This window comes from Festucalex cinctus, chromosome 19 (genome assembly GCF_051991245.1).
Source record: "Festucalex cinctus isolate MCC-2025b chromosome 19, RoL_Fcin_1.0, whole genome shotgun sequence".
Classification (NCBI taxonomy): domain Eukaryota; kingdom Metazoa; phylum Chordata; class Actinopteri; order Syngnathiformes; family Syngnathidae; genus Festucalex; species Festucalex cinctus.
This window is the reverse complement of record NC_135429.1, coordinates 9751900-9778025: the sequence shown is the minus strand read 5'-3', so window position 1 is coordinate 9778025 and position 26126 is coordinate 9751900. Positions and strand designations below refer to the sequence as shown.

The following is a 26126-nucleotide window of genomic DNA, read 5'->3' as shown; positions in this document are numbered from 1 at the left end:
TGTTTTTTGTTTTTTTGCATGTATTTTAATGACGTACATGTGCTTGAGGACCATCGAATGCCCCTCACCTTCCTCCAAGTACCTTGGTGTCAAGTCCGCGTACGTTTGTGCGTGCCTCGCCTCAGGCTGAAACACTTGCGCTCGCTGAGCTGTTTCTCTGAACGAGCTGGTACTTGCAGAGGGGCGCATGAATACAACTTCGGAAGCTTTTTATTTTCAATGATTTACTGTCTTAAAACTAAAAACATCAAGTACTCAAAGAGTGTTTCAATTCCACATGGGATAAACAAAAACAATATTAACTGTCATGTACAAATAATTAAGTGAGTGCCCTTCACACTCGCGTGCCACAAATTTGATGGCTTCTTGTTTTGGTGCAAACGCACTTTGTCTATAGGACAGAACTACAAACAACACGGAATAAATCTGAGACAAAAAACTGAAATAAAAATAATAATAAAATAAAAATAACCTTTGGGCCTGAACATTCCCTGTAGACATTTGAAAGCTTGCTAATTGTCTGGGTGTCATTACACAGATTAAATTGGTCAGTTTGCATCATTCATTCTTTTATGCGTCATGTGAAGGCTTTTCAACATTTACATTTTTTTTTTACACTGATCAGCAAGCTCATTTGTGAAAGCTGTCTTTTAGGATTTTTGCCAATAATTACCATGGAGCTTTCCAGAAGTACGACAAAAAGGACCATGAAGTGTTCTGGAGCGTGACTCGCCATTGAAGATGAAACATGAGCTTGTCTTCAAGACTCCACCATTTCATTCAGCCAACACTCATGTTTATGTGGTGCTGTTTTGGTTCAGGGTTGAAATGGACTGAATGATAGTTGCAATCATTTAACAAATGGTCAGCCACGATTTCAGGAAATTAGGCAATTTTTAGTGGTATGGAGTTTAAATCACTGGTCAATGACTGTTCATGTTCTTTGTGAGCAAATGAAATGATTAAACTGTTGGACAAAAAACAACTCAGTGATGAAAATATGAAATGTGTGAACATTATTTTCGATCACCACATATTTTGGCTCTCCAATTCTTTCCTTGTGAGCTTCCTATTTGATTCCTCTCCTCTTTCGAGTTAGCTTCAATGTAACTTATCTGGACCATTGTGCACCCGCACACCATCAAGCATGAACTCTCGCAAGTAAAACAATGATTCCGCCCTATGACATTACATATGTAGTGCCTTGAGTCTTTTTCTGTGTCTGGAAGTCACAGTGACAGGAGGTGTCTTCACGTTCCTTTGTGGAGAGACCCTGAGGTGGAAGTGGAACGGCTGGTCACCTGTGGGAAGAAACTTCAACTTCATGACACGCAAATGGAATGTTTGTGGTTCAAAATAATATTAGGCACATACCAGTAAGATATCAAGTGTGTCTCGCATATCAGTGTCATCCATTGGCATTTATTTAACCGGGTAAAGAAAAAAAAATGGTGGAGGAGCTCAAACACAATTACAATCCCTTCCATCGGAAATTGCCATTTCTTTTTTTTTTTTAAGTGTAGGTAGCTCAAATATTATGTTGCTGTCATAGCCTCGCCACCAGAGGGCGCTGAAACTCCACAAACAGAAATCAACAAGCTTTGCCTGCCTATGCGCAGTACACCTTCCAGAAGTATAGTTTTGCAAAATCAATTATTGTGTGTCAAGTCAAGGAAATCATCAGATTCTTAGGGATCATGTTTAAAGATAAACTTGGAAAAAAATACCTGCCCCAATAGACAGGCGTACTGTATATAAAATGAGGATGAATGATAAGATGTATAGAAAAACCAAACTTACCTGTTTGGAAGCTTCTGAGGAGGAATGCACTTCATTTGCAAAATGTCCATTGAGCCGCAACATTGCTGCAAAAGACATGAAGGCATTTTGCTGACTATCGTGAATAATCTGAATCGATTGTGTGTGAAAGTGCTCCTCACCCTGCGGGTCCAGCCTGGGGTCCACAAAGCCCCAGTGCTGGTAGAGTGCCGCCAACTCATGAGGGCTGTAGCTCTTCATGAGGCTCACCACATCTAAGTCAGCAGTCGTGTCTGACACGACATCATGACTCTTGGCCTGAGCGTAAAGCAACGGTTCCGAGTAGTCCCGGTGACCCCACATGCCCATGGAGGCCCACAGGTCAGCCCCAGCCCCTTTGAGACTGGGAGAGGGAAGCCTCTGTGTGTGGCGTCGATCCAAGTCGGAGAACCCGCCATGACTCAGCATGAAGCCGAGACCCTCTTTTGGGAAGTTCCCCTCCGTCGCCGTTCTCCCAGGCAAGCTCACTTTGCTGGCACCGTCCGCCGAGCGCTTCTGCTCCAACTTCGCCCTCCCTCGTGAGTCCGGACTTTTTGCATCCTTCGCCGGAGGCTTGCACTTGGCACCCGATTGGCTCTTGGCAGCCTGCTGCTTGGCGCTGCTGCCGCCAGCCGGCGGTTTCGTGCGCTGGCTTCTGGGAGCAGTCAACATCGGGCAATCTTTCCCTTCAAGGAACGGCGGGGGTCCCGTGCGCCTCCGCCGGGAGGTCTTCAAACACCGGATGCCGTTAGCGGGCAGCACCCACTCGGGGGCCGCCGAGCTGCCCTTGCCCACCCTGTGCGAGACCCGCTGATGGATCCACAGCACCTCGGGGTAGCAGGTGGCATGGGAGCAATACGGACACTGATGCCTCGGCAGGCCTTCATTGTGAACAGAGTCCTGACGTTTGTTTCCCGCCGGAGCAGACAAGTTGAGGAGACTGCCTACATCGTCGCCCGTCTTCACATCTCCATCAAGCGTCTCTGTTTTGATGTCCAGCTCGCAAGGCAAGCCGGGGTATGGGTTCCAATATGGCTGACAAAGCAGCGCGCTCCTTTTCCTGAGGTAGTCCACGTAACAGGAGGCCTTAGAGCTACTTTGATAAGCCACTTTGTCCGAAACCGGGCTCGGTTTGCCGTCCTGGTGCCGCGCACGCACGTGCGACCTGAGTGACGAGGCGTCCGCAGTGTGGAAGTCACACTGCTCGCACAACAAAGGCTTTTCATCTGCAGGGAAGAGATCAAATGAAAGTTGAACGCAGTTCCTTCATAGATGACAATGCCATCCATTGATGAATACATTTTTCCTTTTGCTGCCATTCAAAAATTAAAATATCTATTTAAAAATAAACTATTAATTCATCGTCGATTTGGCCTAAATAGAAAAATACCCTGCCATGTTAGTAACTCACTTGCTGTAATTCCATTGTGCTCCACAAGAGGTCGGTCTCCGAAATGTACATGCAGCAAACATGTTGCGTTGATGGCTCATCTCTTTTATTATATATATAGTTTTGTTGTGGAATATTTATGTAATTTTCCTCCAAATAATTTGAATTATTTTGTTGGTATTTTTGTAAGTTTCATCCTAGCTGCACATTTCTTTCTTTCTTTTTTTTTAGACCACATTTTTTCCCCTTCAGATTAGCATATGGATCAAACATTTTTTTTTGTTGCTATCCTGATGTTTGCATTCCTTTAAATTTGGGTCCGACATCAAATATTGCTTTATTTAATTTTATCCACATTTTTGTCTAGCAATTTGCTCTTTTTTGTCACATATTTTTCTGTAACATTCATGTATAATTCTTTCTAATATTTACCACTGGTATGTTGCCACTTGTAACATTAATATTTAAATTTTTGAAAAAACAAACAAACAAACAAACAAAAAAAAACTGTCAGATGAATCTTGTCCCCCCCCCAATGTATTTTGTGCTTTCATATGTCTCATATGTGTGCACTTTCCGATCTCGTATTTGGTGGTGCAAAAGGAGGTATGCAGTTATAACAGAGAACACATACAATACTTAAAGATAAAAATGATTTTTGTTCAAGTTTTACAAAATAAATATTTCTAGATTTTCTTCTTTCCTCTATTTGTGCTTGTGCACCCATCTAGTAGATAAAATGCAGAAATATTGACCCCCATAAAGCACAAGTAAGGACAATAATTGCACCAACAAAATAAACATATACTTATATATGCATTTGGACCTCATAAGCACTTTGTGCCTTTTTATCTCATATTTTGTACTGCTAAGTATTGCTAGTTACCTTCCTGCTTTGGACTCCTGTTGGTGTGTTTATCTTTGATGGTTCTGTGTTGCAGCGCCTCGTAGAAGGCTTGCCCAAGTCCATTCAGCAAGATGCGTTCTTTATGGCAGCTCTTCTTGTCCCCTTGCTCCGGGCCGATGTCGCCCTTCTTCTTTTTGGCGCTGGATGCGGCCACGTCAATGGGCTTCCTCGTCTTCTCCAGCTTGGCAGAATCATATTTGCCCTTCGCCGTGTCATGCGCCACCTCAGCGTCAACAGGTCGGTCCTCCCAGCTAAGGCGTTTCTCGGTGGTTTCTGCCAGACACCCCCTGGTGGCTAACTGCCAAGCCTGGTAGCTGCACACAGGATCCAACTCTGGGATTCTCCGGCCCGCGTTTATGTCCACCTCGTCTTCCTTCCGTTCAACGCAGGTGAGGCCAAGGCTTTCCAAAAAACGCTTCTTAGTCACCTGCAAGGCCTCGAGGTCTTTCAGCAAACTGTGGCAGGGTTTGTGTACCCCGTCATGTATGCTCAAGGTCTTACGGTCCGCAAAGAAGTGACCGCACTTAGCGCAGAGCTCATAGAGGCACTCGTCATTGGCAAGCACAGCGGGATCTTGCGGCACGTCGTTGATGGTGGCGGGTGGCTCGCCGCCCCGCAGCTGCGCTTTGACTCGGTGGATGCGCATGTGGCTCTGCAGGAACCACACCTGGCGGAAGCGACGGCCGCAGATGCGGCAGCCGTGGTCCTGAGCGCTCCGGTGCCGCTTCATGTGCAACTTGAGTAATGGCGCCTGGGGGAAACCTTGGCCGCAGATGCTGCAGGAAAAGGGCCCGGCGTCCGGACGCTCAGCCTCCAAGTCGTTAGCTTTCCTCTTGCTTGGTTTCCTCTTTGCCATTTCGGGAGTGTCCGGTTCCACCTGCTGGTCGGTGAGGCCGAACAGGCCAAGCTTGTGGCTCCGGACGTGCACCTTGAGCGTTCCCTTCTGCGCCGCCCGGTGGTCGCAGTAGGGGCATTTGTACGGCTTCTCGCGGGTGTGCCGCCGCATGTGCTGCGATAGAGAGCTGAGGAGCGGGAAGCTGCGGCCGCACACGCCGCACGTGTGACCCGAAGCCGCGTCTTCCTCCATCTCGGAGTGTTTCGGCACCGTTACATCCTGCCGCCTCGCTTTGGCCTCCATCGATCACTGGTCCTCAGGTGTTGCCGGTATAACTTTGCCAACAAGGTTGCGTTCAGTGGGCTGGTAGGTCAAAGAGGTCAAAAAAACTGGAGGAAAGCATCACTGCTTCAGGGCCATCCAGCCAGTCTTCACCAATCTGCAGACTCACCTCAACCTAAAACACAACATGATTAGGATTGTTAGTCTGTTTTCAACATTTCAAGTACTCAAATTCAAATTCACATCACCATCACATTGAAGTAGAATGCAATTTTCATCACCAAGGCAATTGTTTGAGGAAGTACAAAAACAAAACATCCGCTTGTGTCTTAAGTGTTTATGAATCGTTCTTTCATGTACTGTCTCATGGTTGTGAGCCAATCTTTGAGAGACTTCATGTTTGCATCTCTCAGACATACGTACATCGACATCATAAGGCTAGTTAGCCATGTGTTAGCATCACTGCTCATTGATTTGAGCAGAATTAAACACACAAGACATCATTTCAGCTAAATAAAACTATAAAAGCTTTCAATCTTGATTTAATATTTGGATATTTTCATTGCATTGATCTTATTCTTAATTTTTATAAACATTTTCTCTTGCTTTTTTTTTTTTTTTTTTAGTACTCTATCCTAAATTATTCCTCACGTGTAATATGTTTTTTTTAATGTAATATTTGATTGCTTTTTATAATCAGAATCACATCTGGCTTTCAAAGGCCCTTCATCATTGTTCATATAATTTCCAACTCATTCATCTTAAGTTTTTTTTGGGGTGGGGCTAAAAACAAAAAAAACAAACAAAAAATGACTATCAATACTTCACAGTCAATTCATTGTCCAATCAATTTACAACCGCTCTCCAAGAAGCTGCCTGTTCTTTGTTGTTGTTTCTACTCAGTTTGACTGGCAACACATCCCGTAACAAAATGAGTTAGAAATAAAGCAAAACTTGAGTCCGCTGATAATCCATTTAGGACAATTTGCAATTACAGAGGACTCTGGTCGAACCTATGTCCCTCTCCACTGGGGAGGCGCCTGTCTGCATGTATTAGAGCACCAGCCTCTGTTCAAATTGAGTGTGTGAGGCCAAGCATGAAGAGACATATTCATTCCTGGCCCAATGAGGATGGGCCCTGAGGGTCAGCACACTCTAATTCACAATCAATAATCCATTATGACCTAACGCTAGTGAGCACATAAAAACACACTTAGGCCAGAGCTAAGTGCTGACATGACAGTCTTGTTTGGTGCTGGCATGTTAAACATGGCTGTTAAATGGATGACTTGAATGCTTTCTGCGTCGCCTTTTCTAGCTTATGTCAAAATGAGGTATAAGTCACTTGGACACGCGTGTTCATACATCTATTCTGAATCATGACCAAGACAAATACGCGACTGCATTATTTTTTCTGCAAAAAGAACGTATACTCCGCAGTCCAATCGCCGTCCAGGCAGTAAAAAAGTAAAACCTGCTATTGTGCCAGCCACACCAGAACTGTCACATCGCTTCACATCTGGGCCCCCCAAGGGGGTGAGGGGGTGCGCGGTGTCATTGTTCAAGCGAGAGAGGCCATGTCACCGCAAGAACAACAGACAACTGCAACCGGCCTTCATCCGTACTTGAGTGCGACAAAAGGGATTTTTCTACGCAACATTGCCCGTCTATTCATCGGGGGCTGGAGATCCAGACATGGCAGGTGTTTGCAGACGCCGTCAGATTAGCATACGGCTAATGTGGCACACTGTCTCCCAAAGGGGGCAGGGAAGATATGCGCAGGAAACGGGAGGGTGGCAATTAGAGGGTTAAGGTTAAATCACAATGGGGATGAAGTCAACAGATGGGAATAAACAGGCCATCAGTCGGGGGGGGGGGCTTCACCAGCACATCACTAAGAGCCTTTGTCGAAGCAACCTACAAATTGGAAAACTCCTTAATATGCCTTCGATGTCGAGCTGACGTATGACAGGCCATCAGACGCACCCCACTTCAAGCAACATCAAACAAATAGCTGTTGTTGAACTTGAAGGAGGTTCACCCAATCAAAGACAAAAAGTGTGCATGAATGACATGCTCAGCCAAAGCCGATAGTTACAGACTCTTGGTGAACTTTGGTCACCCTCCTAAAACAACAAGTCAAAAAAAGGCTATTATATGAAGGATCTGTTTAGCCAATGATGCAAGGCAATTTTAGCAGAATTGGGCACCATCCTGAGATGTTGAAGGCAAAAAATATCTATTTTTTTGTCTAAGTATGACTTTGATCATCATTTTAATAGGGTAAAGATATATTTGCCTGTTTGCAAAAGTTGACAACCCAGTGCAGATGTAGACTGCAGCATTAGCGTCTCACACAAGCAGTACCTGGTTAGCTGCCGTACGGTTGTCACTTATGATCAAAAGTCTAACAAGTATGAATGTTAAATCTCTTTTTTGCACACCCAAAATGTGAGCGCTCCTTTGTAATAAGTGTTTAAAGAAGGTTTTACTGTTTTATTGTAAATAATTTAGGTGTGTGTGGTATTTTCATTTCATTATTATTATTATTATTATTATTATTATTACTATCATTATTTTATTATTTTTTTCGGTACTCTTTTTATATTATTTCTAACATTTATTGTTTATAATCTTCATTTTTTTGCAACAATGGCCCTTTCGGCCATTTTACATTCAGGAACTAAAAATGAGACATTTGAAGATTAGAAATGAGAAGAAAGTTATACAGGGTAGGTCTTTCTTCAAAATGTCTGCCATTGGTTTGGCGAGAAATTGTATGCATCAAAAGTACTAGTTCTATCAGTATTGATGACTATGCAATAGTTGGTATGGAAGATCACTAATATTCAGTATTTTTTTTAAATTGTAATATAGTTTTGTCATTTTTGTTCTCACTGATATTTGAGCCTGTCGAGCTAACTACCCAACCAATTGAAAGCAGAAGCCTGTGCTTCTGGGTATAAATACATACAGCTTTTTGAATGGACACAGTTTGGACTGAGGAACAATCTCTTCCACATAAAACTTTAATCTTGTAGAACAAAGCACTTTCAGATATAAGGTTTTCAAAAGTCACCCAAATATAAACGTTATCGATACTAAAAACTATGAATCAGAGCTATAATCTGTAATGCTGTAGTATTTGCTGTTGCGTGTGTTTTTGTAGAAGTGCATTCACAATAAAGATGGCAATGGCAATGGCATCTGCCAAGGCTACTGGAGATCCTAATAAATGGAAAAGGAAAATATTTGCATCTGTAACATAAGGCCCTTCTCCCCCTTCTCTCATTGCTCGTTTGTGTCCTTTTAACCTCTTGTGCTAGCCATGCCTTTGGAGGTGTGTAAAGTAATGTTGCTCCGGGAAATGGGGGGTGGGTTGTCCTGCGCTCATATCTTTTAGAATGCCTCGCGCCCCTTTTCTCTCCCTTTTCTTTGGCAGATGAATAGGCATGTCCAGTCAGCTGTCCTTGCATTGATTCATCCTGACGTCCCACAACCAGCTCAGCACAAACTCCCTATGGTTACACGGCCCTGCATGTGCTCTCATGTGTGCATGCTCTTGCATGAAAACAGCTACTGCCGGTGTGCACGTTGCACCAAAACCATCGGTGTCATTTCCTGCCAAGGACTACAAATAGAATCACCACTCAATATTTTGCAAAGCATCCAAAACAGCCATTGTGGCTATTTTTAGAACCGCTTTTTAATTGTACCAGTGATAGCATAAATATTTGAGCATGATATCAATTGCTTTCGAGATGAGGTCATCCAAATATTCCCAGCAAGCAGCAGGCCAGCCTGTGCCAAAGCTACCGCTGACCGGAGAGCAGTCACGTGACTGTCCTTATGCTTGCGTCCAGAGTCGCATTCGCTGGCTCGCTAAGCCGCATGCGCGTCACGTCGACTGTTTTCAGACCAATAATCCCATCTGTTTTCATCATGAAGCATCAAACAGATCAATGTCAAGGCTTGTTTTGCTTCTGTTGTATAAATTTAAAAAAAAAAGACATTAGCCCTCTCATTTCCAACAGTACATATCTTTTGGCTGCAAATTGTCACTCCTATGTGGAAAATACACTTATGTCCTTTTGGGTATTGTTTCTTTTTTTTTTTTTTTTTCTTCTCATGTTCTTCTGAATGCAGACATCCCAAAAACTTACAGATATTTAAAAAAAATGACTAAAAAAATTGACAATTGTATTTCATACAGGAGCAACAGAATAAAACTTTTACTTTGGGGGTGTTACATTTCAAGTTCCATCGTCTGATTGATGCTAAGCCAAACACACTCATCTTGAATTCGACTTGACTTGCATGCACACATTACAAGGCCAACAAATTAAACACATACACAAGTCATACCAAATCTAGAGCAACAAAAGAGCTGTGATTAACTACAATGGGTAATGCAACAACTGATCAGTCGGATTGATGAACAACAAATTGCAATAGAGAGCACGGAAGACTAGCAAAGATAAATACAGAATTGCAACAAAAAACAATGTGGTGAACGCAGACTTGTGGAGAGTAGATTGAGAGGCGCAAACACTGGCTGTTATGCGGTCTAGCAAAGATAACCAAAACCTACCAAAGAATAGCAATGATTAGGAGAAACCACAAAGCGAATCAAAGAACTACTGAAGACTTGAAAAGATCAGGGAGGATGGACAAAGACCGCTAAAGATTTGCAAAGACAAAATAGCAAAAACCGCCAAAAGATCTCCTACGCATAGCGCTTATGCCCTGGACTCAAAATGACCACACACAATCTTATCACCATCAACCATGACAAGTGTCTACCCAAAAACCCAATCTCTGTCACACCAAGACTACCCCAAAGACCAGACTGCTGAAAAACACGAGGGTAGCAATTTTATTATTACTAGTACAAGAAACACAAGCTAAGACAACTGTTAGACTAACTGGTTTATTTGGCATTGCGGTCTATTGTCATTGTGTCGAAAGTCTTGTAAAGATTTTACAAACACGCCACACAACCAGTTGCTCGTGTCCAACTAAAGATTGAGCAATCTCCGCGGTTGGCCATCGTTCTGCTGCGCGCCACAACCGCCGAGTCTTTGCCTCGGCTGACCAAACGCAAAAGGTTTTGCCAGCAGAAATATTCAACAAGATTACTGGGCCTGTGCCCAAATGTTTTCTCAGCAAATTGGGAATGGAAAACAAAAACACAGGATCCCACTTATCCTTTGTTGACTTTGATGGCAAGGGGTTTGGGGGCAACGTTCATACTTGGACAATTTACAGACATCCAAGAGCTGGGTCTTTGATGACTTTGATCACAAGAGGAAATAAGGCTAACAATCGTCCTTGCTGTAATAAATACCTAAAACACCATATTGTCATTGGTCATTCATATACTTTGACATCGGACATGATATATTTTCACTCCATGTGTCAAATAAGACTTCAGAGCCCCAGTCCTCCCACACCAGCAGTCCTCAGCTGGTTCCTCGAGCGACTTAGCAACAATGAAGCTGGTGTGGGCTAACAGCCTCATCTACCTAACAGATTACACAGCCGCCAGCTCCACAGTCTTGTGCGCATTTTTCCCCACCCACCCAAACGCTTGCCTTGTCCCGACCCAGTGTGCAGTTACACAACATAAACAGGGATTATTACTCTTCGTGGCACTGGGCAAGCTGCTCCGTGAGTGGCCTTTTATCATGAAATCATACAGTTAAGGAAAAGCAAACATTTTCATGCACAATTTGTTCATTGTTTCACCTTAAGGAGTATTTTGCCGCATCATTGGTGTTCGAGGCTAACTTTTCCCAATGTGGACCCCGATTCTCTTTTCAGTATGGATTGGCTGGTGTGGGAGACACTGGCGTATAATCTGCGGGCATTAACTTGCTCTCTAAAAAAAGCACTCTCAACAAGGATTAGATTATCACAGCAAGGTCAGCATCGACTCACCACGACCGTTTCTCTCGGCGGCGCGCTTTTGCCTCATTGGTTTGACCGTTCAACACCCCACCCGGACAGATGTACGCTTCGACATTGCCACTGGTTTTTACTCTGTGGGAAAAAATAACCGGCAGAATTTTTATTATGGAATAAATATGCAAGGCGTGGTAGGATTTAAGATGATGATGATGACTTTTCAACATGGTAGTGATAGTGAGAAGGTGTTGAGCAAAATTGCTTATTATTATTTAAGCATAAGTATGTCCATTAACCAGAAGATCTGTCTAAACCAGTTGTGTCAAACTCATGTTAGCTCAGCATGGCAGAAAATATATTACCAAGTGGGCCGCATCGGTAAATTAATGTTATATAACTTTGACTATATGACTTAACTAAAACAATTGCCATTAATTATATGCAGATTTTCACTATTTGTGTGTCAGCCCTGAATTACGGAGCTCAACTGTAATCATATTGTTCCCAAAAAAATACCACAAATGCAAATGGAACGTCACAACACTGAGTTCTGGATGTGTTCAAACTACCCATTTTGCATATATATATGTTCCCAGAATGCATTGCATGGCACAGTTGTGTTGTGTGATGTTATAAGGACGTTAATCCTTGTCATATCTATTTGTGCTACCAGTAATGGAACTTGTGTCGTATTTAACACGCGTGTTGGTCTATAATTAAAACTAATAATAATAATAATAATAATAATACTTATAATAATAATAATAATAATGAAACAAACTTAGCTTTAAGTTGTGTGTAAAATAATGACATCCAGGACGATTCCCCATACAAATTGCATTGCTCATCTAAGGACTGCTTGTAAAATTACAAATTTTCTACATTTTGATCGTGGCCGGCTGATTATCTCGCATTACATTTTTTATTTTTTTTTAACTTTACAAAATCGTCTCGTGGGCCGGATTAAGCCCCTTTATGGGCCTGAACCAGCCCGTGGGCCTTATGTTTGACACCTCTGGTCTGGTCTAATCAAAGACTAGTAATAATTAGCTTAGCCAAACAAAATGAATGAAAACCAGAAAAAAAGCTAGCAATGACTTTAAAAATGGGCAAAAATGTCTATCAAAAGGCTAGAAAACATGAGCAACGACTACCAATGGGTGAAGACCAGTGAAAATGAGCAAACAAATAAAGAAAGGATGACAAATACTGAACAAGTAACACAAGTGAGCACGAGCCAAGATCTAAAATTCTGCCAAGCACTTTCTGATTTGCTAACTACATTTTTGTTTTTTTAATTGTGAGCTTATGTCCTCGGCATTTAGCTATATGTCTTGCACTTCACAACAGATAAAACAAAATTGACTTCTTGGTCTTTTCATTTTATTCCTCAGATGCCCTTGTCATAATCTGTTCCTAGAATAGCTTTGAGATGTACCGGACAAACTGTACTCTAGCTAGCTCTTCTTCTAAAATGCCAACATGTGTCAAAGTGTCCTTTTTGCAAGCAGCGATCAAGGTAACGATTGTGGCAAGGTAAAGCGATATGTGCTCAGCCATTTTGCCCTGCGGCAAAGCAGAAGAATGACAGCTGGCAGCGGGGTTTGGATTAGGTTTCCCCGTCAGGGCTACTGCATCTTTTACACCGCCCTGCTGCTCGGGAGTAGAATGGCGCTATAGTAACCCGATTCCCTCGTGCGCCCATCCAATCTCGTCTCTGCCCTCGACAGGGTTAAACAGAAGAAGGGATCGGCGAATGCCTTACTCATCGTCGCCGCCACCTTCCTTCCATCTGGATGTCCTGCCTGTACTGTAGCTCATGTACACCATTTTTACATAATTTGGCAGCACAGTACACCTACAAATTCAAACACACCAAAAATAAGCTACTTCAAAAACTTGCCAAGCTTAATCATGTCTTTCGTTCTGTAAAGATTGAGACCTATTTTTTTTTTTTTGATAATTATAAATTCACACTCATGAAACCAACTTCATCTTCAAGATCAAGAAAATCTTCACAAACACTCAACACGGGTGAGCTATTTTTAGACCAGGTCCAGAGGCTTCTCAGGTGGTCCTTAGTGCTAACTGGTACCCGCATACACAGTGGCAATAAACACACTTGATCAATCCAATGAGGGAAATTAAGTGAGGCAAAGATAAGACCAGTTAACAAACATGTCAGCCACTAAGGACGGCCTTGTCCCCTCACATCTTCCTGTCTGTGCCCATCCCCCTCATCCAGACCCCTGACCCAATCTACATGATTAAATCATTTTTCTTTAGCCCAAATTTGGTCCCCCTCCCACCATCCCAATCCTGCCCGCTCTCCCTCTCTCTCGTCTGGTAGATGGCGCACACCCTCCTCTATTGATCGTCATGCTGAGGAGATTACCCTAATAGCTGGGATTACCTCCCCACATGTTGGGTCGGCTACATACGGAAGGCAGGGCGGGGCAGGGAGAGGAGGACCACGGATGAGGATGGAAAAAGAAGGTTAGTTTTGCACACAAAAAAAATTACAGACAATTACAAAACTGTCCCTGTAATTAGCTTAGTTCAGACTGTTCACATGGGGCATTAAAGTGGAACTGTTACACCCATTTGCTAACCAAAACAGCAACACATAAAAAAATCTCCCAGGTGAATTAAAAGTGTGGCCATTTACCACTTTATTTCCTTTTCATTTGCATACTTGACTCGTTTAGCCATTTTCATTCATATCATTAATGTGATAACTTCATTATTATTCATGCAGCAGTACAATTTTACCGTTAAAAACACATTTCCGCCACTTGCTGTTGAGAAAAGGTGACGTCACGCATGCACAGGAAACGGTTAACAATCATGAGCATACGCAATACACAGGTGAGCCATGATTGGCCATTACCCGTGACCTGAGCACCTGTGATGACATTGTCAGTCGTCAGCAAGTGGCAAAATGTGTTAAGGTAAAATTATAATCATTATAATCATGCAGAATTAATTGTACATGAAAAATAATGACGTATCTTCTTATTGCTGAAAAAGGCTAAATGAGTCACGTATCCCTTCAACAATTACAATTAATTGCCTCAAGAAATTCAGTCACAAGTCACAAATTCATGTCTTATTTTTCATTGGACTCAATTTCTTCTAGCCAGAATTAAAAAAAAAAAATCCACTCGAAATGATTTAATAATGGCTCACAGACGTAGCATGTAACATACTCCATTTTTGCCTCCATTGCATCAAGTCATGATCAATCAATGGATTCATAAAGTCATGGCGGATACTGCACCTGTTTTTATCCCGTTATGAAGCTTTTATTCATAATGTGCTATGATGTACATGAGACCACCGTGTACAATACATACAGTTTGTTGCATTTGCTTTTATTTTTGCGCTGTTGTCAGGTGGGCTTTGCAAATGAGAACATGTTCTCACTTGTCTTACCCGAATAACAATAAAAATTGCCATATATGTACCTCGACTACATATGCTTCAATGGTATTTAAATTGATGGGTTTCTAATGCTCATTATTGCAACATATATAGCCTGGAATGATTCTCGGATTCTGCCTCCAAGGCTACAAGATGTGCTTGCTAAATAATTCCACACTGATCAAAGGCTAATGGTGCCCATGCTTAGTCCCAAAAAGGTCTGCATTGACCCCTTAATAACAATAATCACTAATTGACGACTTTCTGTAGATTGAAACTTTATTTCCAGTACCTCCGGTCCTATCCTAAGTAGCAGACATAATTCAGCCTTAAAGTATGATTTATGTGTACATTACTGACTGGAGAATAGTATGCACAAATGTATACACATCTATTTTGCTTGCATAGATTCGAGTCACTGTTAATTAATCCCACTTAATATACTAGCCTTTAATATGAAATGACATTTGTTACTGATATGGAGAGAAAGTCCATATGGATGTATCAGGAAATGTACAACTCCATTTTGCTTCAAAACATTCATCAACAATCCCACACTGCTCAAAGGATTATTCTTATTCCTAGTCCCAAAGTAGTCTGAAAACATCTGTAGCTATTGATTCAAACACAATGAAACAAATTGATGACTATATAGTTTTTTTTTTCTTCACTACATTTTTTGGTGTATCATTTTAGATGCTTCAAAGGCCTAATAACATTTTGATGGTCCTACTGTCCTGCTCGCTAATCCCTATATAAGAGCGCCCCCCCCCCCCCCCCCCCACACACACACACGCGCGCGCGCGCAAGCCTAAAGCAACAACAAGCACGACATCATAAGTGAGCCCCCCCCCCCCCCAAAAAAAATAAATAAATAAATAAATAAATAAAATAATAATACACAATATTTGAACTTGAAACCTATTTGATTTACATGAAGGACTTTGGTGATATTTAAAAGAGATTCTGGAGAGATAGAGGGGGAGGTGTCGAGACAAGGAATGCCCGTTAATCCACCGCTGATCCGCCACAATGGCAGCCTTGTTTGCGCAAACTTTGTTGATAAAATGAAGATGGACGAGGTGAAAGCGACAAAACAGTGGTGGGAGTCAAGAGGCGAAGGGGAGGAGGAGATAGGAGGACGGGGAAGTTAGCTTGTTGTCCCGGGACATAGCAAACAAAAAATAAAAATAAAGTAATAAGAAGCGAACTCCTCAATCAAGTGTTCTTACCTCGCTCACAATGGCGACATACTTGCTGCTCTCTCAACTTTTGTCGTCGTCGAAATCACGGCCGGGTTGGGTTGCACCTGAGCCGGCCACGGTCGCTCGAAGCCAGCGTCGGTGCTTCCTGTCGGTGATGGTGGCGGTGCGGGGCATGCGGGTGCCGTCTCGTTCCTGGAGGAGAGTGACGCCAGAGATAACGTTATTAACGTTAATAACAGGAGAAGCTGAGCATCTCCGCCTGGTGGCCGCGTGCATGCGTGCGCGCGCGCACGCAGCCCCCCCCAACAAGTAGACGGCACCGGTGGTCGTGGAGGCTGATCGCTTACTTTTCTTTATTAAACTTGTTATAGATGGAGCTGGTCAACACACTTCTGTTGTTGTTGTTGTTGAAGAGACAGTGCAGCATTCATTTAAAAAAATAAATAAAACACGTGACGTCACCAAAGCTTGAACCATATGTCAACGTGACAGCACAAGGTGAGCATGAAATCCAGCAGATGGCGTAGTTATTAAAGAAAGAAAATAGAATTATCGAAATAATACCGTGACGATACCGAGAAGCTATATAGGAAAGCAATGACTTTTCTTCTAAATGCAAAGTTTCAAAAAAACAAAAAAACAAAAAAAACACCCAAAACGTTTCTTCGAAAGAGAAAGTTCACATTCAATGTAAAATAAGTGACTAAAGATTTATCGAGTGAAATCCAGCAGATGGCGTCATTATGAATTTACTGGTATTAAAATTAAATTAACTGATGATCATAGAACGGAAACTCAATGCACATAGGAACGCGATACAAAATTAACGTTTAGTCTTTTTTTTTGCCCCTTAATGGCTATATTGTGATTATTATTACTCAACTTTATTTGTAGAGCACTGTATTATTTATTTTCCCCACTCGACTGTGGGGTCGGCTGCCTTAGTCTTTGCTCTTACTCTCCAAGAACTCATATTTTGAACATCCGCTCTCTCTTCACTTTGAAATGGAGCAAATCCTGATATGCATTTCCATATCCTTTCCATATCTTCTTTTCGCTTCTAATTGCAGACTCATAGCCTCCATACCACATTATTATTATATATATCCAACATTATTGGACCTAAATGTGGAAATTACCAATAGCAGTATTGCAATATAGCAAAAGCAAAGCTGTATATTTAGCAATAAAGTTTTTATTCTCATTATCAAAGCTGAGTTGCTTGGTTTGTATCCGGGAAATGGCAATGATGATAAAAAAAGTGGTATAGAAAATATCTGACGCCTGGATTCTTGGCATCAGACTCAACACTACAAGACGACTATTAAACATCACATTGCTCAATTCTGACAATTAATTTACAAATATAATAGACACTTGAAAGGGCAATAAAAAAAACAAAAAAAAACAATGCAATGAATAATTTTAGCCTGTAGGTGACAGTAATACACCGTCAAAAAGGGTAGTTTTAGTTTATTTTAATATTGATTAATATCACGTTTATTATTACTTTTATATGTCTTATTAATACATTTGCGCAAATCTTCAAAATAAAATCATCATTACGAGGTGTTCTCTAGAGAATTGACCTTAACCATTTCGGAATTGGACTGTAATGTAAAAAGTGAAGCAATGTGAAGAATGTGCGAGTTGTAAATTGACGTAAACAGTTTGGGGACAAAATCACAGCAGTTCTAAGTCGGTTTACAGGCTGTACTTTACGGAAATGAATGTTTTGTTTTTTTGACAAGGTGTCATTCATCTGTTTGCCCCTCCGCCTCCGCCCCACCGCCTTCTTCCGCCTGTTGCCCCCTAATCTCATTTGCTCATCCACCGCTGATGTTATTTCCACTATCAACGACTGGTAACGATGACTCATTGCAACCACAGCATCCAACAAACCCCATGTATAAATAGAAAATAACCACATTGTCTTATGCTAAAACTGACCTTTCCCTTTGTATTTTTTAAAACCTCAAATGCTTAATTTATTTATAATACATTCACACATATCAAATATGAAATAAAACTGATCAATTTTGAGGGCCCAACCCGAAGTCTGTAAAAACCTGATGGGAGTTAATCTGCTATAAATGTACACAAATGCAAGAACTGATTCCAATCCCAATTTGAGTTAATCTATTAGCGGATTTTAAAAGTTTGGGGACAGGGATGCATATTAATAATCATAATCTGCACCATGTTTCAAGCATTTTCAACCTATTTTATATTAAATCTAAAAAGTATAGTAAGAGTCATACATTCTAATGCAGTAAATGCAAGAATTTATATCAACCAGCATTTGAAATTCCTAAATTAGCACAAAAAAAACCTTCTAAAAGCCTGAATCACAGAAGTGAATTAGAATAAAGCAGAGCAATTCAAAAGGGAAAGGAAACTCAAATACAGTATGACAATAATATCAGTGCACCTGTACAGTATCTACAGCTGCTCTTCCATCCTAGTGCGTGCAGTGGTCATATCAGGTCATTTCCAGTGAGGAAGACGATGGGGTGGAGCATCAACGCTTTGATAATCGCATTGTTGTCATCCAGCGCCTCAGAGATAAGTTGTACACTGCAGCAGAACACGTGTGAGGGGGCAAGAAAAGTAAAACAACACACAATCTGGATCATTTGGTAAGTTTTGCTTTCTATGGAATGCATGTGAAATTGACTATCATTGATTATTGGTGAAAAGTATCTCTTTTTTCCCGCTATAGAAAGTGAAATAAACTGTAAATTTGGTCCAATGTAAGAGTTAAAAAAATAATAATCAAATGCATTGTTTATGTTGTTTTGATTGGTTAACTTTAATTTTCATTATTGTGATTATATGCAAACAGCATGTCGAAAAAGTCAAACAAAACAAACTGCAGTTTACCAAATTGGTGATGGTATTAAGAAAGGTGTGATGCTAACCATTGAACAGGAAATGGAATTGGGGCACGGGAAAGGGTTCATAATTTCAGCAATACAGATTGCTACTCTGTCCATGTTACATGCCTGTAACAGTGCAAATTGTTTCCTCTATTTTTGTTCAAGTTAGTGTTTGCTGACTGATCCCGTTGTCATTTTGGCTTTTAATTTGAAACCTGCATACCAAGATTTCAATTGTTTTTGACTGGTGTTGCACATTTACGTCAACAGCTGCATTAGCTTCTTGTGCTAATTGTAGTAGGATGTAAACAGGAAGACAAGTCTTTCAAAAAAAAAAATCACAAATAATGTAAAATTATTTTCACAGGAAGTTAACATAATATATTGAATATGATCTACAATATTGCTGATGATGGAAAAAGATCAAAGCCTTGGCCAATATACAAGATTAGCTTTGTGCCATCTTGTGGTTCCCTGGTGCCAACGAACTACGTTGAAGTGAATGGAGAGGCTTCATTTAGTCAGTGTTTGACCACCATCTTGTGGCATCTGTAAGTAATTCTAAAGCAAAAGGGTGCATTTCGCGATCCGTGGCGTCTCGTTCAAATGCACAAGATAAAAATGCTATGTGATCATTTCAAAACGTCTTGTGGTTGTCAATTAACTCATCCGATGAGAGAAATCGTCTTCCTTGGAGATGAAATCATATTAGCAATCTCTGCGTCTGACACTTGGGTGTAATTTGTTTACCTGGCAAGGCTAATCCACTTATTTGCTCATAAAAGTGCAGCGCCTGTTACGCAATAATGGTTTCCTCTTTCCTTCCACGCAGCGACAGACGACTGCCATCTTGCACTCCTCCGTAATCCGCAACATGTCCAGCAGCGACCACAAGAGAATGGAGTTTTTCCGAAACTTCCTCAACGGTTGCGGCGCGGACATGTCGTGCAACTGCTCGCACTTGCTGCCGCACCACAACGACAGCTCGTACACGGGAGGGCTGGAGCTGGCTGGGGACGGCTCGCCGTGGTTGCGGATCCTAATCTCGGTGGTCTATTTTGCGGTGGCCACGGCCGGCGTGGTGGGCAACCTCCTGGTGCTGTTCCTGCTCTCCTCCACGCGCACCATCACCACGGGCACCATCAACTTCTTCGTCTTCAACCTGGCTCTGGCGCACCTCCTGTTCTCCCTGGCGTTGCCCTTCTGGGCGATGGACATCGCGCTGGACTACAGCTGGCCCTTTGGTGCGGCGACATGCAAAGCCGTGTCGCTGCTCACAGGCCTCAACGTGTTCGCCAGCTGCTTCTTCCTCACCGCCATGAGCTTGACGCGCTACTGCTATGTAGCCGCCGCCCTTAAGCCCAAGGCGTCGTCATGCGGCGAGCGCTGCACCTCCCCGGCGGTCACGGCCCTCATCTGGGCAGCCGCCCTGGTGGCGGCGACCCCCCGAGCGCTGTTCGCCGACCTGCGTCACGTGGGAAGCGGCAACGACACGGCGTGCCTGCTCCGGTTCCCGGATGGCACCGCCTGGTTGGGGATAAACCAGCTCCTGCGCGTGGTTCTGGGGTTCCTGCTCCCGTACGCCACCATCATCCTGTCGTACCTGCTCCTGCTACGCTTCCTCTGCCGCCACAAGCTGAAGGGCGGCAACTCCCGGCGGAAGGCTAACATCTCCAAGTCGGTGGCGGTGGTTGTGTTGTCCTTCTGCGCCTGCTGGTTCCCGTACAACATCCTCACGCTGTGGAGCGTCCTGATCCAACTGGACATCGTCGACATCAGCCCCTCCTTCTATGTGGCGCAGACCTACTTCTTCCCGCTGGCCAACTGTCTGGCCTTCACCAGTAGCTGCTTCAACCCGGTCATTTACTGCCTGGTGCGGAAGGAGTACCGAGCGGCCCTGCACAACATCTTCTTCAAGTTGAGCCTGGCTGTCATGTCCAAGATGCCTTACGCCGTCAACGCTGACGAGGGCTCGGGACAAGCGGGCCAGATGGCCATCCGACTGAGCAATATGCCAAGCCAGACAAGCCAATCGGACTCAAGGCGATACACACCCCTGCCAACGCTCCCCACAGTTGTCTCCACTTTGTAGGGATACAGTCAAACCTTCAAAATCCCTATCAAGATCAATTAGTCAAGTCATTCCAAAACAGCAGTATAGCGGTTTGAACAAGTATGCTTCATGGTTCTATGGTTCCCAGTTTAGATTTAGTATAGAGGATCAAGTGGTCCAAAATCTTCAAGATGAGCCTGGCCGTCATGTCCTGCTGAGACAAAGTGGACGAATTGGTCATCACACTTAGCAACATGTCCAGCCGGACAAGCCAATCAGGCTGGAGATGGAACCTCCGTCCCATGACATTGATGTATGTACTCTGATTTGGTCAATTTTCATCAAAATTTCCACATTGAGATTCAAGTGGCGAGGACATCTACCATGCAAATCGGATAGGGCAATTCCAAACATGAAACACTCGATTTTGTTGACAAGAACGGCTGGATTATAGCTATCATAATAGTCTAAACTTCAGGCTACTTAATCAACAAACCAAGTCAAACTTGAGTGTCAGATTTTTCTCAGTGGCACCCGAGCCAAAAGTTACCACAGTGGTCAGTGTGTCGGTATTGCATATCTGAGTTTTCTGATTTGAATTCATGAAATGGGGATGATGATAACCACTATAGAAAATAGTTAGCGGTTAGCAGAGAAAGCTATTGTAGACAGGAAGCTAATGTATACAGAATTTCCCTATTGAGATCAATTGTATTTGGAATCAAATACAAAAAAAAAGCAACACAGTTTGGAGGTTCCGAGTTCAAATCCTCCTGAATTTGCCTCCAACTGATTGAGGACAAGTGGATGGATCCAGATCAAACACAAAAAACGTATTCATCACAAGTGACAAGCATATGGCAGCAAGCAAGCTCGTGACAGAAGCTAACGTAGCGTTTACATCTTTGCTCATTGTTCCCCCTCTTATTGAACAGATGGAATCAAACACATGGTCACGTGCACCGGTCCCAGACATTCCAAATTAGAATTCTTTGTTCCCAAAAAGTGGCTCAGGCTGACAGGCCTATCCAACAATACAGGCAAAATTAGCATGTCTCCCTGTCCTTGCTCCACTGTGTGGGGCAGCAGAACTCTGCCCCAAACTCACATGAAAACAGATCTTCTTCGGTGGATTTTGACCTAACTACGCAAAAGTCAAAATTGCCGTCTGTCCTCCACCTTGTGGGACATCGGCGCGTTCTGCCTATACTGCTGGGAGCAAGACTGGTGGCTTATGACAAAAACTGTCGCAGATAGCCAGCAAAAAAAATAATGTTGATCCTTTGATTGAGTGAGGTTAGGTGGGCTGATGTTGTAGACTTTAGCACATGTTTAACTGTATCATATGTACATACACTTACCTGCACAATCGACTGCAGCAACAGCAATTTCTGTAATTTCGGATGATAGCCCAAAGAGTGTGTGCAAATGTTCTCTCCGTTTCAATGTCCATTCTAGGCATCTTCTGTATCTTGCTCCTGTTAATATTCAAGGTATACAGTATTAGTGTACATTTTGTATTGTATTCAATCAGGGTTTTCCAAACTTGTGTCAAGACAGACATACAAAAGTATAGCAGTTTACTCCAAGGCCAACCACAATGTACTCAAAATGTTTGGAAAATCCTGCATTGAGCTATAAGAATGATTACTCACTCGCATGGTGTAATTGTTATTTTATGTACATAACTACAATGATTGGGAGAGAGATGAACTTAATGCTGTTTTGCATAGATGAATTATACATCAAATTCAAATGCAAAGCCAGCTGTACTCACAAATGCCACATGGTGACGCTGTTGTTTCTTTTAAGCCTGTCACATCCTCTTACTGCATTGTACAGACATGAATAAACAATGATAAAAATGTAGGAGTACTACTCAGCTTTTGTCGACACTTGACAATGTATCTATGCACAGGCATTTATAAACAGGTAATTATTGGTTTTAACGTAAAATAAATGCCCAGCAGTTACACAAATCATCAACTACACAGGAGACATTCTTAACTGATAAAAAGTTCACTCATACAACTGTGTAACAAAAAGGTAAACATTGAATGGCAAAAGCAAAGTAAAGACATGCAACTTACCCATTGATGATGCCCAAAGAAGCAGGAACAGGAAGGTTCCAAACATAACATTTCCATCTTTGAATGTATGACTTTATTTAATTCACTCATGGGGGAAGAAATCACCTTGGAAAATGAATACATTCCTTTGGGTTTCAAACATAAATCATGTCAATCCACATACACAATTATCATAATTACAAGTGCAATCATACCTACAATAATTATCTCCATAAACTAAAGAAAAAAAATATTCCTACATTGAATATCCACCATACAACATAAGGGAGAGGATATGGCTTTCATCAATGGGGCATGGCTTGTTTCTAAGCAAATGTCAAGTCAATGAAAATGTTACATCCAGGAGGCCCAGAAAAAAAAAAAAAAAAAAATCTATGATTTAAATCATCTGTGGCACAGTAAGTCAATTGTGCAGAGTAAATAGCTGCCAAGAAATAAATACTCTATTTTATACATCCATTTTTTTTTTTAGATACATAAATGTCACACTCAGTGATTATCATTCAAAATACAGTATACAGTACAAGATATTTCCTGTCACTGATGAGGTGAATTGCCCAAAAGGCTCATAAATATATTGTTATATTCCCGACAATTTGTGATTTTCAACCAAAATAACCTAGTATGTTTCATATATTAAGTTAAATATAATATAAGTTAAATGTTAATTTCATCATTCATATAAGATTAAATCTCCCATATAGACTTTGTTGTGCTTTTTGACAGCTGAGAAATTAAAGGTAATCTCTTGTGTTCTGATAAAAAAAAAACTTGAAAACATACTATTATGGCATTCATAACAGCAATAAAGTAGAATACCAAAATGTGAAAACAGAAGCAAGAAAACGCTTCACTTGTATTGGAATTATTATCAAAATACGGAACGCCATTTGAGCATTTATTCGATATTCTTGCCAGTTTACGCGAGGCAACTAGTACGCAATTTGTGCTCACTAGTAAGCACTGTCAGTGCGACTGCGCTGAATTGTCTTAATAGTAAAGACAAAGAGTAAATGCTAAAACAGCCCGACATACCAAAATGGATTGGGAAATGCTCAAATATACTTGAATAAACTTAAAATCATTACTTGCGCTTGTAATGCGCTAAGAGACACCAAAAAATAAAAAATAAAATAAAATAAAATGAAAAAATTCCTGCGTTCTAACGCGATTGAAGATGAGCTGACGTAGTACCCAGACTGACCTCTGAGAGGCAGCAATGTTCTCAAAAGTTAAAAACAAAAATATGAAGATGTAAAAGTAACATTCAATATAAATATTATAAATAAAAGCGTTTTAATAATCTTAGTAAGAGTAATGTTTTCAAGATTTAATACATTTAACATTTAAATAAAGTGTTTAAACCTAGTGAAAGTAAAATACACTAAAAAAAAAAAAAGCCAAATTTAAATTGTTAACTATAAAATGTGACAAATGAATGTGTTGAAATAATTTGAAGTAAAACATTGAAAATCTATTTTTAGAATTTTAGAAAATAAATTGTCTCACTATTGTATCCTCTTATGGTCGTATTCATAGAACATTTTCTTCCACAGGAGAATATTAACATTAAACGTCAAACAACAAAATAAATCGATAAATTTTTCAAAAGAAAATTAACCCATTATTGTATCTTGGCTCAGGCCTGGTGCCATCATTGTACACTCTTTAGACTCTGACAAATTTATCATAATAATAATCTTAATAATGTACAGTAGATAATCTGGTCACAACAAGTCCATGCCTGACGGCCTTTGATTATTAGAATACATACAAGAATAGATAAATACACTCGTCAAGTTTAGGAGCCAGACCTACATCAAACTAGGTAATGCAAAAAATAATTAAATAAATAAATAAAAACAATAATAATAATAAATGTTATAATAATAGTCTTATCTAGGAGTGCATTTTTACCACTAATGTTGTACATTTCTGGTAACAAACATAAAAACCTTTCTATAGTTGCTATTCATTTTGAAAGAAAACATTTTTAAAGGCAAGAGGTTAAAAGAGCAATTCATGAACGTTGTCATAGAAATGACTCATAGTTACAACACGGTATTAATTCATCACCCGACTACAAAAGAGACGTTTCATTTACAAATATTACACTTGTTCTCCAGTTGGCGTTGCTGCTGTATTTCCTTGTTACCCTGCATCCATTAAGTTGTGTCCCACCTTTCCCACGTCCACCGTGTATAAAGCCAAAAAGTCCGGAAATGTGAGAAAACGTCCTTTTGAAAATGTACATCAGCAGAATATTAACAACACGTAGCTTACTCATCTTCGCATTTTCAAAAGCACATGCACATCGATGCCACACAGATGAGTCTGTGAACTTACATTTTTGTTATACAGTATAATACGATTTAGAGAACACTTTTCAAATCCATGTTTTACCAACAAAAAAAATATATATATATATATATATAAATAAAGTAAGTCTACATCGGGGGTGGGCAAGCTTTAGTACTCAAGAGTCTCACCCTATTTTTAAAATGGAGGTAAAAATGTTGTGTGTAAAGTGTGCCAAAAATTTTCTTTAATTATAAATAATGATTTCATTGTTTATATTTAAATATAAATAAATTAACCACCACCCTAAACCACCTATTTATTGAAGAAGTGAATTAAAAAAACAAAACAAAAAAAACAATAATAATAACCATTTTGGGGAGAAATCATGCACAAAAAAAAAGAAAAATATTCAAATGTAAATATTTATGTCTTCATTCATTGATAATGTAAATGTGTTGGCAAACAAACACCTGTGATGGTTTGCCCATGTTCTCATACGGGTTGCAGACATTTCTTCAAGCGCGCTTATAATGTAGATGATGGTATGTGTTTTTTTGTTTGTTTGTTTTTTTTGACGTGATGTCTGCAGGAATGTGATTTTTCCAAAACGAAAACCTTGACATTTAAATCCACCCTTTTTATCAGTCTTAAAAAGGCCACCGACACAATAAACAACATTAAGCGGCCTTACGGGAATCTTGAACTACCCTGTATTGCAGACGACTTGTGCGTTTTTCTGTAATCATGTTGAACACCGGTGGTGTATTGCAATTCTCAAGTCGAATTTGAAGTTGAGTTTAAAGCAAAATAAAAAGGACTGTAATGGAGAAATGACACAAAACACAAAATTTGGAGCAACCCACATCTTAAGACTCTACTGGAATGCTTATCATCGGTATAAGAGTTTCTTTCTTTCTTTTTTATTTTTATTTTATTTTTTTTAAATAGTCAATGACAACACCCTGGTAAGACTGCACTGCAATTTAGCAGGTGCTGCTGTTTTGGTTTGCAACAGACTTTAAATGGGATCAGCAGTTGTGCACAAATAACTGACATG

General features: G+C 41.0%; 2 protein-coding genes across 7 annotated transcripts; one reads left to right on the top strand and one right to left on the bottom strand.

Moving 5' to 3' along the window:
- Positions 1–194: 194 nt before the first annotated feature.
- LOC144007608 (zinc finger protein 516-like) lies at positions 195–18292 on the bottom strand. 6 transcript variants are annotated; one of them, XM_077507382.1, is made up of 6 exons: positions 18178–18292; positions 15774–15938; positions 4074–5386; positions 1941–3023; positions 1801–1865; positions 195–1301 (listed from the first exon to the last, which is right to left on the bottom strand). In XM_077507382.1, the coding sequence occupies exons 3-6, from the start codon at positions 5230–5232 to the stop codon at positions 1251–1253; spliced, it is 2358 nt and encodes a 785-aa protein (XP_077363508.1). In that variant the 5' UTR covers positions 5233–5386; positions 15774–15938; positions 18178–18292; the 3' UTR covers positions 195–1250. The 6 variants fall into 6 exon arrangements, with proteins under 6 accessions (XP_077363508.1, XP_077363509.1, XP_077363510.1 ...); XM_077507383.1 differs by lacking the exon at positions 18178–18292 and adding an exon at positions 16094–16265; XM_077507384.1 differs by lacking the exon at positions 18178–18292 and adding an exon at positions 11152–11253 and having other exon boundaries at positions 15774–16034.
- LOC144007609 (relaxin-3 receptor 1-like) lies at positions 18193–22520 on the top strand. The gene is made up of 2 exons (XM_077507387.1): positions 18193–18385; positions 19458–22520. The coding sequence occupies exon 2, from the start codon at positions 19500–19502 to the stop codon at positions 20715–20717; it is 1218 nt and encodes a 405-aa protein (XP_077363513.1). The 5' UTR covers positions 18193–18385; positions 19458–19499; the 3' UTR covers positions 20718–22520.
- The last annotated feature ends 3606 nt before the right edge of the window (positions 22521–26126 follow it).